General features: G+C 32.9%; 1 protein-coding gene across 1 annotated transcript in view; it reads left to right on the top strand.

The window, feature by feature from the left end:
• Positions 1-9010, top strand: part of LOC150075239 (mitochondrial glutathione transporter SLC25A40-like) — a 92524-nt gene extending 83514 nt beyond the window's left edge. The window contains exons 8-10 of the mRNA XM_090388410.1: positions 4001-4082; positions 6612-6689; positions 8877-9010. Of these exons, the coding sequence (XP_090244536.1) occupies positions 4001-4082; positions 6612-6689; positions 8877-9010 (294 nt within the window). The remainder of the gene's footprint in view (positions 1-4000; positions 4083-6611; positions 6690-8876) is intronic.
• Positions 9011-20123: the final 11113 nt, after the last annotated feature.

Below are 20123 nucleotides of genomic sequence, written 5' to 3'. Positions count from 1 at the left end.
AATCTAATCTAAAACAAATATGGGAATCAATTAAGCCTGTTCTGGATAGAATCTCTGTGGAATGCATTCAACATTTCATGGAGTCTATTCCTCAGTGATTTGAAGCTGTTTTGAAGGGCTAAAGGAGGCTTTATATGCTATTAGATTGGTTTACCTAATAAACTGGCCACTCAGTGTATGTTATTATCTCTCAGTAATAGGTAATAATAGGCAGGCCACCTTCTGCTCATTATTTTATGAAAGATAGGTCAACTATAATATATATGTTGTTATTTTATGTGCAGTTTTTATAGCCTTAGTTGGTACTATGTCATAGGTAGACGATTGTAATTTTTTGTCACTTACACATTTAAATGCATTTTAATTCAGATGTGTTCCATTAGCAACTGTTGGCTTATCTCAACATAAAATACTATATTGTGTTTGTTATAATGTTACTTTACAGTTTAATGGTCTTATAACCTTATGCTGTTATAACCTACTCTGTGCTGAGATTATCCTTTGTGATGAAGAAATTAAAAGATATTTCCAAATGAAATTTTCAGTTTCACTTTATATTCCAAAGTAACTTTATTCTGCATACTGATATGATTCATAGCAATTCTCTTAGTAATATGAGGATGTTAAAACAGGTCTCAGTTCATGTTAAATAATTATCAAATACACTGTACTGTTGTTGATTTGATATTTTGCTGCTCTGTGGTCTTCTATGTCCATTATGGCAAAGAAACAGATTATGTCCTTTGAGTATAGAATGACTTGTGGATTAATGTTAAAAGAATTAATGTTAGTTTTATGGTTCTGGCAACAATTTTTAAAAATTTGGCTTATTTCTCCTTTGTCCACTATGTTACTTATGTGAAGATATACAGTGTTTAAAATGCTGAGTGGGGTGTTTGGTTTCATGGCTGTGTGGCCCCATGGGATGCAGTCAGGTTACTTAATCTTTTTGATATGGCTGCTGATTTTGACCTTGTTTTCTTATGTATGTTGAAGTGTACAGTCTTGTGCTAATGTGGAAAAAAAAATGGGAAATTTGATACATTGTCTTTTATCAACTTGTTAACAGCTGTAACCATATTTTCATTTGTTTTTTTACAGGATTGTTTGACATAATTACAAGTTTATACAAAGAGCTATGCTTTTAAATAGAAATCCTAATATTTTTAGTATTTATAGATCTTTCATTTCCCAAATGGATTTGACCACTAGAAAATGGTACAGGAAGCACATTCATGTAACTTTACATGAATGTACTTTCCTTACTCAGAGCAGGTTAATGTAAAATTAGGTTAAAAGCTGTTTACAATATAATAAAGCTGAAACACAAGACAGGTTGAACTTGACATCAAAGAAAAGGCTGATATGAATGGAAAAGAAAAACAACACCCAAAACTGATGCCAAAACCAGAAAAAGAAAAATATACTCATATGGCTATTTCTGATTTATAAAAGGATTTAGCTAGAACTGGTGTGAAAATGTGATTCAACAGTGCATCGCAGACTTTGTGATGCACTGTTGAATCTTTGTGGTTGGGCAGAGAGCTTTAAGCCAACTAAAAAGCAACTTTTAATTCAAGCTGTGAAGACAAAAAAAGACTGAACTGCCAAGAGGTATAAAGCTGGACTAAAGAAGATCAGAAAAAAGTTCTAATTTCTGATGAGCCATTTTGAGGTGCAGGCAAGGAAACTTATAGATATCTATAGATGGGATGATGAATAGTGACAAATGCATACTAATTTTAGCAACAAGCCTGTTATCAGATTTGAATAAGCTGGATGCAATTGGAAATGTCATTTTTCAGCATGATCTTGCTCCCTGCCATTCATCCAAGAAAGTCATGCAGATTTTAAAGAAAACAATATAAAGTGCTTGGAGTACCTAGAAACTTGACTCGCCTCAATTGCATTAAATCTAGGACAGGCTCAAAAATATGCACTTGTATAATAAAAGAGAAGATGGTTTGTGCTGTGATAAAAGTTTCATGATCCAGAAATAAATGAAACATAAAAAAACTGATCAATTCCATGCTGGAACAAGTAAAGATGGCTGTTAAAGCTAAAATATTAAATATCAAAAATTTTAAAAATTTTAATATCATATTAAATATTAAAAAGTGTATTTCTTTGGTTTTTAACTTGAATTATGAAATACTTGAATATTTTTGAAAAATATCTTTCTGTTCATATTAATTTTTAAAAGACCATACATTGGATCATTCCAACTTATTATAATATGCACAAAACGGTATTTTAACCTTTAATCATGAGATTTTCAAATTATGTTTTGAATATTGAAATTTAGTGACCATTTTCTGCTTTTATTTTTTCAATGTAAATCCTTCTTTGTAATTTTAGTCTTCAGGTTGCAGAAATTCAGTATGTCAAATGATATTTGTAAATTGAGTAAATTATTATTATTAATTGGGGAAGTCAATACTGAATATTGCATTGTGCAAAAAAATTGAGTTTGACCAGCTGTGTTGACAAACAATGCATAATATACTTACAAAACAATATAGTACTTATAATGAATACTTGAAGCCAAAACCAAAAAACATCAAAACTAAATGCTATTCTCTGATAGCTGCATTTGGCAGTTAGCAGAGAATAGCATTTAGTTTTGACAGGGGAACTATTAAAAAATGGAAATAGTAACACTGTGGTTTTTGAATAAATTTCAAAGCAAGAAATTTCTGAGAAGTTTCCTTTTTCATCAGTAGCAGTTGACAAACTCTTAAAGATGGGATAGGCACAAACACACAACTAACACTGATGCACCATTACCAGTAACAAGATCAACCATTACTTGCAAGGGGGGGGGGAATCTATGTGATTGTTTGTTAATATATTAATGAATTGATAGACACTACACTACTATATCATGTGGTAGATTAAGTTATTTATTGAAATGATACAATTTAAAGGAATTGAACCAATTCGATGCCAAACACTTAAACAGTTTATGGCTACATTTTAGGAACTTGCTGTTTCCCAATCTTGAATTTGAATACATTGTATTGTAAGTAATTGAATTATTCTCCATTTAATTTAATGCAAATATCATAAAATCGAAAACTTTTATCACTCCTCGAACAATTTTTCTAACCCCCAATATGCCTGAAGATTGGAAACAGTGAGTTCCCGAAACGTTGCCATAAATTGTTTAAGTGTTTGGCATTGAGGCGGTTCAATTCCTTTAACTTGTATCATTTCGATAATAAATAACCTAATCTACCACATGACATAGTAGTGTAGTGTCTATCAATTCATTAACATAGTAAAGAAGTTTTAGTATTTCTTAATTAAGGTGATTTTTAAATCAAAATTCATACTCTTTACCTGCATTCAATACTTGCAATCATTTAGCATTGAGGGTTTTTTTTGTAGATTTTCATAGTTCCTTTTGTACAAAATTTGGGATCCTTGCTGTGCATATTTGTCCTTCTTTTGATTATTTTTGCTTTGAAATGCTTACTGTGAAATTAATATGAGCTACAATGACATAAGTTCCAAGTTACCAAGGCTGCCATAACCAAGTGGTCAGGCACGAGGGTGCATAGGTATCCCATGTCTTTAAGTGGTTGGGAAAGTCACTCAAGACATACAAGAAATAGAACCATATTTAGCAGTCAAGCCCATGACTGCTAAGTATGGGGCTATTTCTTGTATTCTCTCTATCTTGTGAACTCCACTGACCATGTGATCATCTCAGAGTATAAACAGAAAATTTATTATTTATTCATTTATCATTAAAATGATATTTAATACCCAGAAATGAATTAGAGTGGCATCTCAAATATGTTAACTGCCTCATTCATGTTTTTAATTTAAATTAATTATATATTGAAAACATATAATTATTTTATTAGAAAATAAAAAAATAGATATTTGTATCTTGTTTTGATATTTTCTGTTTAGCATTAAAGAAAATCACTGTTTGTGACTGATATTTACTGTTTTTTAATAAATTTAACAAGTGCTTTCTTTTTCTTGCTAGATAGCTGCAACATTAACACTTCCTTTTGATGTAGTTAAAACTCATCAGCAGATTGAATTGGGAGATAGGAACTTCCAAAAAAGTAAGTGCACTAAACATGATCTTTTCAAAAAATGCATACACATAGTGTGCATCTGTTGCTATTCAGGGAGAGCATATATTATTCACCACATTACAAACTACTTTAAAAAGAAAAGTACACTAGATAAAGAGAACAGTTCATTTTATTTGAAAGAACAATTCAAAAAGTTTATCATAGAACTTTTTGAAGCCTCAAGCAATATAACCACAGTCTCAAGTAATATAACTGCCGATCATAGAGTTGAAAAGCTCATTAAATTGGCATTGGTGCAAAAAGCATCGCATATGCTGTGATATTATGATTTTAAATCTGTCAATGTGAAAAGACATCACCATTTGGAACATGGAGAGAAAGTGCCTGGGAAACAGTCTTCCCAATAGTGGTTGAAAACAGTTTCAAGAAAGCTTCAACAGTTTTAGTGCAGCACAAAGAAGTTGATTCAGTCTGCCAGTAGAGATTTTTGAAACATGAAGTTTGAAAATATGCTATTTCTTTTTTTTAGCAATGTTCAAATGGAGCTGGAAAATTTTTCTGCATCTCTCTTTTTCAGTAGTAGTGACAAATGAAGAAAGCTTATAGTGTCAGCTAAAAAATAAAAAAGAAGAGAGAAAGAAAGAAGCCACACTTCCCATTTCACCTGCCCATCTTCTCCAACAGTTTATTTAGTTCTTTCTTGAATTTATTCAGACTACCGCTCTATCACATCATTCACCTGTCCATCTTCTCTAACAGTTTATCTAGTTCTTCCTTGAATTTATTCAGACTAACCCCCTCTACCACACCAGATTGGAGTTGGTTTCAAAAATCGGTCACCATCTGGCTGAAGATAAATTTCTGCACATCTGACCTGCAACCATCCTTTCTCAGTTTGAATTTATACCCCACTCATATGTAGTCTCTGAGCAAGAGGAAGGATTCTATCAGCATTGAGCCTATTCAATCATTTCAAAGCCTTAAACACCTCAATCATATCTCCTTACAGGTGCCTAGTCTCCAGACACTACAGTTTGCAAAACTTTGCAACCTTCTTGCTCTTCTCTGTACCTGTTCCAACAGATCTAAGTTCTTCATAAAGTGAGGCTTCCAGACCTATATGCAGTACTCAATACATAACAATTGCCTTTTACAATGGGATAATCACATCCTTATTCCTGCTGGCAATTTTCCTGAAAAAAACATTGACAACCCCATGAGCTATATTGGCAGTGTGTCTACACCACTCAATTACCTGCCCTGACTGTGGTATCACATAGTTGTGGTACATTAAACAGGGATTACTGCTCCCCATATGAAGTACCTTGCATTTGTCAATAAACTTCACTTATTACTTCTTAGTCCATTTGCCTAGATCTTGTTGCAATAGCATATCCTGATTACTGTGATTAACTGCCTTGCCAACCTTCGTATAACATAGACATTGAGGCTGCTATGCTTTCATCAGTATCATTAATAAATGTAGAAAACAAAAATGGGCCCAGCACTGAACCTTGGGAGAATCTGCTAATAACATTAGTCCAAGAAGAGCAGTGTCCATCGATAACCTCTCTCTCCGTCTTCCTTACTTAACCAGCCCTTTATCCATAGCAGCAGTTTGCCCTTAATGGCACACTTGTTCAATTTCTGCCTTAACCAGTCGCTTCAGTTTCTTTGTTACTGTACCATAATATCCAATCAGATTTGTCAGACAAGATCGCCTCTTAACAAATCCATGCTGTAATTATCATGTAAATGCATTTTGGTCTAGTTATTCCTGCATTACTTCCTTTAACCAGTGATGCCATTATTTTTCCCAGAACAGAAAAGAGATAAAACTAAGATTATTAAAAAGATTAATGCTACACTAATTCTGCTTATTTAATGGCAGTTTGATGATGATTACTTTACATACTGATAAAGTTATGTTATTAAAACATTATATTGCTACAAATTAGTTTATGGACCTCTTCTGATACTAATTATGCTGCTACAAACTATGTAGAAAACTTTGAAGTGTCACCTATATCAATAGTATACAATGGCAGCTGAATTTGAATGTTTTTGTTATAGTACAATGGCAGCAGAAGTTGAATGTTGGTATTGATACATTGCTGATTGAATGTTCTCATTGATATACTGTTACAAAACTATGTAGAAAATCTCCAAGTTGTTGCCTACATTAATACTATAACAATGGCAGCAGGATTTGAATGTTATTTTTACAACACAGTGGTGGCAAAATTCAAACATTCTTATCAATACAACAAAATGGCAGCAGAAGTTAGTGGTTTCTTAAACAGTTACAAACCAAGTAATGAACAAATTCACCAACTTAATCAGAGAATCACAAATAATAACTATACTACTAAATTTAAATCAAAAGTTAAAAGTTCCTCCCAAAAAAAGTTAAGCATCCAGATAGCCTCGTCAGTAGGATATTTTGATAGATACTAACTAATCTAATAATATGACCTGTTTCTTATTGTAAAAATATATTAATTTAAATATTCTCCAGAAATTTACCCTTTAATGAATTTTTAAAAAAAATTTCAGAAAGTCTTCCCGATGATTCAATGTTCAAGGTTATGAAATATATGTATCGCAAACAAGGAATCAAGGCACTATTTGCAGGTATGTTTTTTATCTTTAGTATAAAATAAAGTAACTTTATTTAAAATAAAACCTTGACTAATATTAGTGTTGAGCTTATTGGTAATTTTTTTTACCCTGCTGTCAGTTAGTTACAGTCTCTCATACCTATTTACATATTACTTTTTGTTTTTTCACATTAATGTACAACAGGTTATTTTTTACAAAAATAAATTACAAGTTATTTGACACTATTCTACCAAAATATTAGAGAACATATGCAATATCACATAGCTGCTGCTATGCAATTTCACATAGTTGAATCTATACCATGCAATCTTGCATGGTATAGATTCAACTCAGGTATCACTGGTGATATTATTCCACTTCTGCTGAGAATGGCAGTTAGATCCATCAGAATTGTTCATTACTGAGGCCTCTCTTAGATTCATTGTTCAAAGTGGTCCCACTGTCTTAATGAAAGTCATATCCAATGACATTGAGAGACATGGTTAAATACTGCACATTGCTTTGCATGCCAATTGTGCACAATTCACACAGGACTTTGATTTGGTTCCTATTTTTTCCCTACTCTGCATTCTGTTTTTCTGTCATTCCATTTACAAGGCATGGCTTATGCTTCCTTTAGAAACAGCATGGTTATCTGCAAGTCAATTTAAAATTACTAATTTAATTTCTTATTTGAAGAGCATCACCAAAATAGGTGAATCTACTGTTCAATTAATAACAAATACACTCCCATTACAGCCTGTTTGAGACTTACTTGTCTCTCACCAGTTGCAGGTGGTAGTTAGTAGTTTTGTGCCAAATAATGAATATGTTGAGTCTAAATGAGCAGCCAAGTGGTGTGAGGAAGAGCTTTCCAATTAAATATACAATGAAATTTATGAGTAATTTTATCCCTTGCACTGGGCTATGTTCACTCATTGCAACAAATTAATAAGAGTGAGGGGTTTTATTTCAATGCCTGCATTGAAATAAAAAAAATCATTGGGAATCTCCTCCCTCAACAGAAAAAATTATGGATAAAAAGGAGAAGAAACAAAAGGACTAATTTGATAAATATACATTAGTTATCATACATAGCAGTTTCTCTCTGTTCAAAGACCATCAGTGGGATAAATGAACAGTATTTAATATGTTGAGTGAAAGGGCATATCTTGGGAATTAATTTAAGTACATAATTAATGAAAAATTTACAGGCCTGAGGAGGGAATCCCACACATGTGGGATAGTAATAATAGTATTTGCCACATAGTGGCAAATACTATTATTATTAGTCTGAACATAGTAAGTCTACCAAAGTTGATTACATTGGCATAGATAGTATTATTTACAACTGATATTTGTAATGCCTTCACAATACAACCCCTGTAATTTGAATTTATTGCCTTTAGTTCTGGAATTATTTATAACAGTGAATTCACCTTCATTCATTTTACTAATCCCTCTCAGTGCCTTATAAACCTGTCAAGTCACCTCTGAGGTGCCTGGTTACCAAGCTCTGCAGCTCACATAATTGGAGTCTTTCTCCAATTGAGTGTCAGATTTCTTGAAAGACCATGTTTATTAGAATTGATATGTGCAGTTAGACAAGACGTTTTTCTCTATTTATTCCGAGCACTTTAATAACTCTGAATAATTCTGTTTCTTGGCTAGTCTTAGGTAAAATCTATTTAGATATTTATTTAATACTTCATTGTTCAATGAAGTATTAAATAAATATTTATTTATAAAATTTTAATTTATCATGAGAAATTTTTATTTTCACTGTGTATAAAGTCAGTTTTCCTATAAATCAGTAAAATTGTTTGTTCTTGAGCATTGTCTTTATTTTACTTTTTAATGATTTTTTTATAAAGATTTTTTAAAGATTTTATTGAAATATAAAATTTTTATTTCAATATAAATTCTGTAATGAATAATATAGATAAATTTCATTTTTATTTTTATCATTTATTAAAAGGAATACTATTATTAATAACTGTGCATAAAGCAAATGAAGTGTTGATGTTTTGAATTTTTAAATAGTAGTTTTCCCCTCGTGATTTTAGGTAAAAATAATTTATTAAAATCAATGCAATATATGATACTTCTAAGTGTAGATCTAAGCATATTGTAAGCATTAATTAAATGTTAATACTAATGTAATTTTTATGGATGCAGTAATTTATAACAGTTTTTTTTTTTTTTTTTTAACTATTCCAGGTTTAGTTCCAAGAGTTATAAAAGTAGCTCCATCTTGTGCTATAATGATTAGTATTTATGAGCTTGGGAAAACGTTTTTTCGAGATTATAATCAGTCTAAAGAAGGAAAAGCTGAATCCATTCAGGAAAATTGATAAATGAAGCCAAATCAAGGTCATAATATCTAAAACTGGGGAAAGATCGACGTGGAGTTGAATTGAACAATAGACCATAGAAATTCTTTAAAAAAAAAGCAATGATAAAAAAAAACTGCATTAAATTCCATTTAGTGTATATTGTTTAGTTACCTATATTTTATGTATAATTATTTTCCTTTGCTTTGTTTAGGCGATAAAAAATAATTTCCTTTCTGTGTTCCTACATATATACACATAGATAGTATATATATTTTAATATAAATACTAAGTAATATATATATATTTTATTTTATTTTGCTATGTATGATAAATAGTAGTCCAAAATCTTTTATCATTGGTTATTTTTTTTTCTCTGTAGATGAATCAGTGGGCCAAATGAAGTATTACATTAGGTATCCAGTGATCATTTTATCCCTATAATTTTAAGTGGTTCCCAGTGGTTTTTTTTTTTTTTTTTTTTTTTTTTTTTTTTTTAATGAATGTACACCAGTTTGCCTGCTCAAACAGTTAAGAATTTTAATCCTCAAAGCACAAAATATAAAATATTTATATTTGTAACTGTGAATAGTAATTTAATCACTTGTTATAGTGGTAATGAGAGAGTGTACACAAGAAAGAATTATATTTGTAAAATATGTATGGAGGAAAGGAAAATTGATATTAATTTATTTTGGCTTTGATGTATAACTTTGGTACTACCCCTTCTAATGTAGAACTATAAAAGCACTAGAAAGGGTTTAGGGCTGAAAGCCTCAGATTATGGGAAATTTACTAGATGAACGAGTTAGAGCAAAGTATCATTTTAGTTTAGTAAATTCACCAAAGTAGATGAAATGGAATTGTTTTTGTTACATCTCATATTGCAAACTCCTTAACAATGAGTTGCTTGTTATTGCACTACCTCAAATAAGCAACACATCCCCAGTAGAACACTTACACATTAGTCTTCTCTGCTGGGAAAGTGTTGCTTATTCAAGGTAGTCCAATAACAGGCAATTCATAGTGAAGGTGTTCACAATATGAGATGTAACAAAAATGATGCCATTTCACCTACTTCAGTGATCTCCTATGAACCAAAATGATGCTTTACACTAACTTGTTCATCGTGTAGAACTATAATTAATATTAACCTTTTTGGTAACACCTTATCCCTTTTTGATTTTTATTGTAACAACGTTGGGGAATGTGGCTGCTTAGTGAGAGCCTAATTCTGTTTTCTTAGAGTTGGATTAGCTGTGAGTTGACCACGAGTAGTAGTATTAACAGACTGCTACTTATGGTCAGTGTAGTAATATATTGTGGTTCAGTTTCTGTACAGTTGAAGGAAGTTCAAAGAATCAAAATACATCTGTTTTGGTTTAAATGGGTTTGATGTATCCATACAGATGAAATGTGGAGCAGATGGTGTCTAGGTCATGTAGAGATGCATTATATACACACAGAAAAAAAAAAAATGCTAATTATTGTACCAGGAAGGAACCAGATGAATAATATTGAATTTAAAACAGCCAAGGAGATTATATGAATGCAGTGATAAGTAGCTAGACACTGAGTTGTAAAAAGCAGCTTATTTACTTTCAAAGGTTCCATTTAAGTATGAAATAAACATCATCTGCACTGAGAATTAGTTTTAGAATGTAGTCTCTCTATCATCCTTTTCTTCTTCTTCAAGAGGAGTGTTTCCATTTACAATGAGTTTCCTCATCCTTCAAGTTATTTTTTGAATTTTTCCCTGCCATAAAGTGCGATTCAGTGTCTTGGTCGGTTAAACCTTGGGCTGTCATGTACTCCTGTACTCCATCCATCCATGTCTTCATAGGTCTTCCTCTTCTCCTTCTTCCAGGAGATATCCATTCCAGGATAGCCTTTGGATGTCTGGTTTCTTGCATCCGTTTTACATGTCCATACCATGTCAAATGCTTTTCTTTGATAGTGTCGATAATATTCTTTTTCACTTCCATTTTCTCTGTTATGTCTTCATTCCGTTTTCTGTCTCTTCTAGAAGTTCTTGCTGAGTGTCACCAAAAATCTATTTCTGTGGAGAGCAATTTGTTTTCCCCTCGCCTATTCAACGTCCAGGTTTCTGCTCCATACAATAGAAGACTTTGTAGTCGTTTGAAATATAAGTTTCTTTGTTTTATTTAGGATATTTCTGTTTTATAGAACAGAATTTAACATGCTGATAGCCTTTCTGCCATCTGCAGTTCTCGTATTTATCTCTGCTTGGGATGATCCATCACTTTGTAAGATTGATCCCAAATATTTGAATTTATCGACTTGTTTGATTTTAAAACCTGCAATATTTAGAATGTGTCCTGCTCCTGAAGACAACATTTCAGTCTTGCTAAAATTGTTTATATTCTTCAAACAATTGGCAACATACATAGTCTGTGCCTTCTAAGTCTTGTACTATCACCACCTGATCGTCTGCAAAAAGTAAATTGTGAATATAGATGTTCTTATTGATCGGCAATCCCAATATCATTTGGCCATTATCATCTCCCAAGGGTAGGAATTAATGTGATTATTACCTGTTATACTATTGATATCAGTGCCTCCGTAGCCAGGTGTGCAGGAGCAGCAGTGCATAGCTGTTTGTTTGTTGTTTGTTATTTGGTTTTTAGGAGCATTAGCAGCTAAGGCCATATTGCTCCGGGATATGCGGTGGTCATTCCCTGACCTTTCCGCATCCTTCGTATTTGGTGGTGACGGACTCAAACCCCGGTCTAATCAAGAAGCGTGTGCTACGCACTGCTGCTCCTTCCCACCTGGCTACGGAGGCGCCTGCAGTGCATAGCACACGCTTCTTGATTAGACCAGGGTTCGAGCCCGTGACCATCAAATATGGAGGATGCAGAAATGTCAGGGAATGAGCACCACATATCCCAGGAGCAATATGTAGTTGCTAATGCTCCTAAAAAAAAACTATTGATATCCCAGTCATTCACCTTTCGAACTCAATAAAAGTAACATCCCCTCCCTCACCTGTTTACTCGATCTGGGCTGGATTCTCAATGGTGCCTTGAATTCCAGTTAAACAACTCTGGCTTTGGCTATCTTTCTCTTGTGGAATGGCAAAACACACAGAACACACTCAACTTCATTAACAACTTCTTCATTTAGACAATCTCAGCATATAATTGAATGTTGTGGTGAAGACTCGTGTCCTAAGCAGTCGAACAGCACGTGATGGAAAAAGAGAAGACCACATTACCCCATCACGCCACACATCTGGTACATCTGAAATCCAGCTAAGAGTGATACAACAAATCCTCTCCATTACCTTTTTTGCAATGGAAGGGTGACACCTTACGTTTGTGAACGCTTACATGTGCTAAAGGTATTCACTTTTTCACGTGAGAATCACAGTTTCTTTCTCTCTTTAGCCCTGTGTTGGCATTCCACATCTCTTAAGGCTCTTTGTTGTTTATATGAATGAGATAACTTCTCTGACCCATCCACTCTTTCAGTGGAAATTGTTGCTTCTTGGTTAAATGTAGACTCCTAGTAACATGCTTATGTAGATTTAGTTACAAGTGGAGTTTTTGATACTTTTAAATCACACTCTCTTAAAATATGTTTTCCATTTAACTGGAAAAGTGTTAATGAACCCACAGGTTATTAGGTATTCAAAGGTAAAAAAAGGGGTAATTAAACAAATAAGGATCAATTTACAGTAGAAAAATTAAATAGGGGTGGTAAAAACTCCATTGTAACATGCTATTTATAGATATTGATAAGACAAGTCATATTATTGAAAGCTGAGTTTTTGTTTTGAAACTTCAGCCTAGATGTAATCATAACATGGAATAATGTGATGTTAACAATGGTCAATTAATTACTAAATATAAATAAAAAATTATAAAAAATTTGGATTATTCTAATGAATTACCTTAATGATACCCCTATAATTAAGCCTTAATCAATGATATAGTGAGCATCACTATATCATTGATTGACAAGACTTATTATTGAAACTAAAATCTCAAGTGCCACTCAGCAGTTGCCCCCAGCCTATTTCAGTAGTTTTTTATTTTACTTATTTTTTAGATCTTGTATTTTCATTATTGTAAGTATAAACATTTTAATAGTATCAAGTGTTTTTAATGGATTTTACATTCTGGAAACAATATATATTTTTTTGAACTTATGCTATTTTTTTTTAAACTTATACTTGAACTTATAATAGGGGTTTTAATTTTGCGTATGTTATTTATTAATATTTTATTTGTAATAACTGTAATATAATTACAACTTAGAAATCTTTTAGAACTAGTATTGCTTATAGCCAGAATATAAATAAAATGCTGGTTTGTATTCTGTTAAAATTACGTTTTACAAACACTTAACACTGTTCTGTAAATCATTTCCTACTTCGTGTAAATACGAGTCAGCTGCTGCCCATGAGCTACCACTCTAGTAACAAATAAGCCATTTTTTTCAGCAGAGAAAGAAATTTAAGACAATAAAAATTCAGGGCCAGAAGCCTCAGATTACAGAAAAACTTACAGTAGAAAAATAAATGTAACAGAATTATAAAAGAAACATTTCTTTTAAAGAAAATGTAGTCTTGCTTAGGGAATATGCTGTTGTTATTTGATTTTTTAGGAGCATTAGCAACTAAGGCCATATTGCTCCGGGGATATGCGGTGGTCATTTCCTGACCTTTCCGCATCCTCTGTATTTGGTGGTCACGGGCTCGAACCCCGGTCTAATCAAGAAGCGTGTGTTACGCACTGCTGCTCCTGCCCACCTGGCTACGGAGGCACCTGCTTAGGGAATAATTCTAGATTCAATACAGAAAACCCCCGATTTAACAGACCTCAATATAACAGATTTCGGATTTAACGGACCGGACAGATAATAATACAGTAATGTACATATTAATCTTCTCGACCATATTATTTTTTTAGGTTATACAAAACTTCAGTGTTATTATTAATTTTTAATTAATAATAATTATCTATTTCCATTATTGTTTTGATAATTGCCTACTTTTATTTTATAATCAAATTCAGCAAATTGTTTTTTATTCTTTCTGAAAATGTGTTAAAATAGCAGATCTACTGACTTACTTTGTTTTGATCTCGGTCTGCCTCAAGCTATCATGCATTCAGGTTGTATACAGAGTGTTTCTGTGATTTCTGAATTGTGACTTTATTTATTAAATAATTTTGCAATCCTTACAATTTAAAATGACATCAAGTGATAGCGGAGTTAAAAGAAAGCTTGTGAACTTAAATGTGGTACAGAAATTAAAGCTAATTAAGAAATTAGAACAAGGCGTCTCAGTAGAACGTGTTTGTGAAATTTACGGCGTGAAAAAACAAACTGTTTCTGATATCCGTAAATCAAAAGGCCAAATTGCGCATTTTATATTTATAATTCCATATGATACTCTCCAGAAATTCTGGAGAGTATCATACGGAAGCGTTCTACGTACTATATTGAGGTAAACTCCTCTTATTATTTTGCAAATATTAATATCAACGTAGAACATATTGAGCATTACAGCTCTGATTCATACTATACAACATTATAATTATTTATTAAATTATTTATTATAATTTAATAATTTTATATTGTGCAGTACTGTATATTGTATTAAAGCTTTTTTTTTAACATTAAGAACAATAAAAAATCCCCCCCCCCCCCGGTTACATTCAATTTAACGGACTTTTGGCATTAACGGACACCCTTCTCCCCTATTAGTCTGTTAAATCGAGGGTTTACTGTATGCATGTATTATGAAGATCTTTGCTTCATTTGGTGGAATGCCTTACACTTGCAGAATAATTCTACATGAATAAAAGTGTCACTATGTACCCTTATTCTGAAATATCCAAAACCTTTTGCTTCCAGAAAGTGCCTCTGTGCTAAGATGATTCATGTGCTTAACAATAAAAAAATAATAATAAATTTTTTTTTTTTTTTTTTGGCATAAGTTAGTAGGTTGCAACCATTTCAGAATAATTTTTTTGCTTGTATGTACATAAATGAATATAGCGGGGGCCCCAACATCCAGTGGTAATTTGTTCCACAAAACTCATTGTAAGTTGAAACCAATAGTACATTGATTTCCTGTAATTCATTCTAAACGTTTGACAGGCAATCCCAACAACACATAAAATAGCTATTTCTTAATGTTATACTTGATTTTTTAAAATTAAAAATGAGTGTTTTATAAAGATTATTTAATAAATACAGCAGGATCAGATTAACCAGGACACTTCAAGACTCCAAATTAAAAAACAAAACAAAAAACAATCAGAAATCATGAAATTCAAGTAATAACTAGAATAGGTATAAACAGATGTTTTGCAAATTTTAAATTAGTGATAAGAAGTGGCATTATAAGTCATGATTGGCAGAAAAATGAACCTATTATCTTATAACTCCTGTTGTCTTCACACCCACCACTCAAAAAAAAAAAAAAAAAAAAAGAACAAAAGTTTAGTTTGTTTTAGTGTGTCGCATCGATTGCTGTGTTCCATCGCACGCCAAAAGACAAATTTTGTTTTGTCATTTATGTCAGGGATGTCAAAAGTTTTTTATAGTGAATATTTTTTTTTTTTTTTTTTAGAAATTTCAAAAATGATCTGTAAACACAAAAGAGTTGTGCTTTCAATTAAACAAAAACTTGAAATTATTCAAAAGTTTGAAAACGGTGCATCCGTTAAATCAGCAGTGCCCAAACTTTCTCGGTTCACGGTGTCCTTAGTGTCCCGGTAATTTTTTCACCGTGCCCCTGAGCCAAAAGAAATACCTAACACAGTGGTTTTCACCCTTTTAATAATCCGATTCTCTCTGTGTATGTATAAATATTAAAAAAAAATACGTTATATGATAGTTATTATAATTTTATTATTTATTTAGAGGTGCTAAATAAAGATCAATTATAGATCACTATAAAATTAAAAAGAGTACACCTTTTTATAATGAAATAAATATATATAAATTTCAAAAAAAAAAAAATAGTTTAAGTAACTTAAACCCAAATTACATGACACCCCTGGAATGTTGTTATGGCACCCTAGTGTTCCGCAGCACCCCTGTTGAAAACCACTGCGTTAATTCTTTAATGAACCATTATAACATTGTGACCAAACCATACCTGACATCATAAAAATAAAGGAAGCATCATATTGGACACGCAACTAGTGCGTCTTAAGTTTTTTTATCTATCACCATACTTTTTACGTAGGTTGCTGAACATATTTCAATACAGTAAGTCCCCAAATTACGTAACTTTGGACTTTAACGTAAATTTTTTTTTACAAAAATTTTTTTAAAATTTTATTTTTAGGATTGTAAAATTTAAAATAGTAAAGAAAAAAAAAAAAAGTAATCAATAACAATGATCACAGCACGCACAAATTTTCAAGTGAGATACGGAGTAACAAGCTTAAAAATATTCTTAAAATTTGTTTTTTTATATATGACTGAAGATTTCAGTGAAGAGGATACATTTCATCATAACATAAAAACCCACAGAATTCCAGCTATCAGTATTATTGCAAATGCAATAAGATCTAGTTTACTACCTATTTATAATAGATTGCATTAACAGATTGTTATTTGTTATTATTTGGTTTTTAGGAGCATTAGCAACTAAGGCCATATTGCTCCGGGAATATGCGGTCGTCATTCCCTGACCTTTCCGCATCCTCCGTATTTGGTGGTGACGGGCTCGAACCCCGGTCTAATCAAGAAGTGTGTGCTACGCACTGCTGCTCCTTCCCACCTGGCTACGGAGGTGCCTTGCATTAACAGAAAAGCCCAATAAACCGGAAGGCATTCTTTTATATGATTTATTATTGACAAATAGCTACTGTTTTGGAATCTATTTGTTAATTCTCTTATTTCAGTGTTAAAAGCAGATTTGGAAGTAGAATATTTATAAGCATTAAGAAACTGGTTTAACGTTATCGACCTTGTATAAGGGAAAGGGTGGTAGCTATTGTAATGTAAAAACACACCAGTATTTGTTGGTTTCCTGTATATCTTAAACTGAATGTCATACATATCACGTATGAGAGTAAAATTTTAAAAATTTAACAATTTCTTATATTTTCAATAATTTAATATATATTTTCAATAATTTTCAATAATTTTAAAATATAATTCTTATATTTTAAAACTTAATATTTTCAGTTTCTAACATCAAATATAGTCTAAAGTGTATATTATTAAAAGCGTGTAAGATATCCCGAATGGTGCTTGAATCTGTAATACAAAGTATGTCATAGAGGTATCTACAGTAATACCTAACACTAGGGAGAAAAGGTGTTAAATGTAATTGTTGAATTCTAGAGAAGTAAATTTCAGACATTAGACCACTAAGACTCAAACCCCATAGGTAAACCGAAAATCCCTTTATAGATTTTCGGCTTACAAACCAATTGGTAAGCAAATTCGTTTCCCAGGCTATTCTATTTTATTTTCATATTACTGGCAAATATGAAAGGGATAGGTATGGACAATTCCTTCATAGCTCAAGGCCTTTTGAAATGGTAAAAAAGCATTGGTTTTAGCTTCGTATCCCCAGATGCATTTGCACCCATTAGCAATCTTAATTGGTCTTTGGCTGCTTTAAACCTGGAAGCTCTTTTCTCATCTTGGAAGATGAAAGTTTTGGAAGGCAAGCATTTCCAGAATAGCCTGCTTTCATTCACATTGAATACCAAATTTCCTTGCTCCCTATGGCTTGCAGTTATGCAGGAAATTCTGCTGCTGCCTGGACTTCAGCATTTGAGGCCTCACGCTTCAATCTAACGCTATGAATTCTGGCACGTTTTTTGAATTTCTAAGACCATCCCTGAGAAGCTGCAAAAGTCTTAGTGGTTTCTTCAGCTTCCTGGGCCCTTAAATAAGTTTAGTGCTTAGTGTTGAATTACTGCCTGGGTGAGTGGCATATAGAGCTGTATCATATCATCTACCCAAACACTTAACATTTTTTTCCATGTTCTTTATAATGCTACTACGTGTGTGTGTTAATTTAGATGCAGTAAGGTCGCTACAGTTTTGCACAGAATCCTTAACTATATAATGTTAATGAATTGATAGACACTACACTATTATATCATGTGGTAGATTAAGTAATTTATTATCAGAATGATAGTTTTAAAGGAATTGAACCACTTCAATGCCAAACACTTACACTATTTATAGCTGCATTTTTGGAACTCACTGTTTCCTGTCTTCAGGCCTATGGGGATAGAACATTGTTTGAGGAGTGGTACTAGAAGTTTTCATTTTGATAATGATATTTGATTATTTACAATATAATGTATTCTAATTATGCTATACTTTTTTACATGTACAATTATCTTATAATTATTACACTTATGCTTATAATTTAATTAACTCATTAATCAATAAAGATAGTTTATGAAAAATCCCTAAAGTTGCTATCTAAATTAGTTGGTAGGTCTTACCTGTTAATGTGATCTGGCTCATGTTATCCAGTATACCAGATCGTGATAACAGGTAAGCCTTATAAGCCGACCGGGCTAGCCGGGTATGTAAAGCGCCTGCCTGGCAACCCAAAGGTCGCAGGTTCGAATCCTGCCTCAGGCTTCGATCAGAATAAAATGCAAAAACTTTGGGAGGTGCATTATGGCCACAGAAGCCAATGTGCCAACAACTAATAAAAAAAAAAATAATAATAATATAAAAAAAGTCTTATAAATCTAAGGATATGTTGACTGTATGTATCATGTCTGTACAAATAGCCCTTTTGTAGAAAAGCTGATTTGCATGTTGTGTAGGCTGAAAAACCAGATAATTTGCAGAAAAAAACTCATTCCTTCTGCTTGCAATCAGTTAACTACATCCCTAATTGAAGAGGATTGCTAGGCATTCCCATAGTTTCTTATTGGATTTGAACCCAGACCTCTCCAAACAAGTAATGGCTAAACCACTCCACATCACAGAGAGTGTATACTGTATAAGCATGTAAATGGTATTAGTATTTGTAGTGTCAAAATGATGCAAGAAAGCAAGCTTATGCGGCATCAGATAAAAAAAACACCATCAACTTCATTCCCCCCCCCCAAATTTATCTAGTCCTTTAAATTTATTCAGACTACAAACTTCAAAAACAGCAAATTTTACACACATAGACCACTTGCAACACCCTTTTGTAATATAAATATTTAAATTTATGTCTCCTTGTACTTGTCATCTGAGGAATAGCAAAGATACCTGCAGCATTTAGTTTATCTAGTCCAGTGTTTCTCAACCTTTTTTTAACTATTGACCCCTAAAGGGCTTTTTTAGACAATTTCTTTTTCCTGATCGCCCTCCATGAAATTTTAAACATGAAAATGCTTTATACTTCTTTTATTCAATGGGATCCCTGAGCTGGTTGGTTTTTTTTTTTGTTGTTTTTTTTTTTTAGGAGCATTAGCAACTATGGCCATATTGCTCCGGGGATATGCAGTGGTCATTCCCTGATCTTTCCGCATCCTCCATATTTGGTGGTCACTGGCTCGAATCCCGGTCTAATCAAGAAGTGTGTGCTACGCATTGTTGCTCCTGCCCACCTGGCTACAGATGCCTGTCCCCTGAGCCTGATGCTTCTTAGCTAAAAGTTCGGGTTTGGTATGAGGTTAGTAAGTTTAATTCTAATGTCTCCTCTTGAACAAATATCAGTTCTGTTTCTTTCCTTTGTTAATATTTTATTTACTGAACTAAATCCACTTTCATCCATAGATGTAAAACAAAGTAGTACTTTGGCCATATGTTGTTATTTGGTTTTTAGGAGCATTAGCAACTAAGGCCATATTGCTCTTGGGATATGCATTGGTCATTCCCTGACCTTTCCGTATTTGGTGGTCATGGGCTCGAACCCTGGTCTAATCAAGAAGCATGTGCTACACACTGCTGCTCCTTCCCGCCTGGCTACGGAGGCGCTGGCGCCTCCGTAGCCAGGTGGGAAGGAGCAGCAGTGCGTAGCACATGTTTCTTGATTAGACCGGGGTTCGAGCCCGTCACCACCAAATACGGAGGATGCGGAAAGGTCAGGAAATGACCACCGCATATCCCGGAGCAATATGGCCTTAGTTGCTAATGCTCCTAAAAACCAAATAACAACAACGGAGGCGCC

Source organism: Mastigoproctus giganteus, chromosome 14, assembly GCF_048544385.1.
Source record: "Mastigoproctus giganteus isolate SK-2022 chromosome 14, ASM4854438v1, whole genome shotgun sequence".
NCBI classification, from domain to species: domain Eukaryota; kingdom Metazoa; phylum Arthropoda; class Arachnida; order Uropygi; family Thelyphonidae; genus Mastigoproctus; species Mastigoproctus giganteus.
This window is presented reverse-complemented; position numbering and strand designations above follow the sequence as displayed.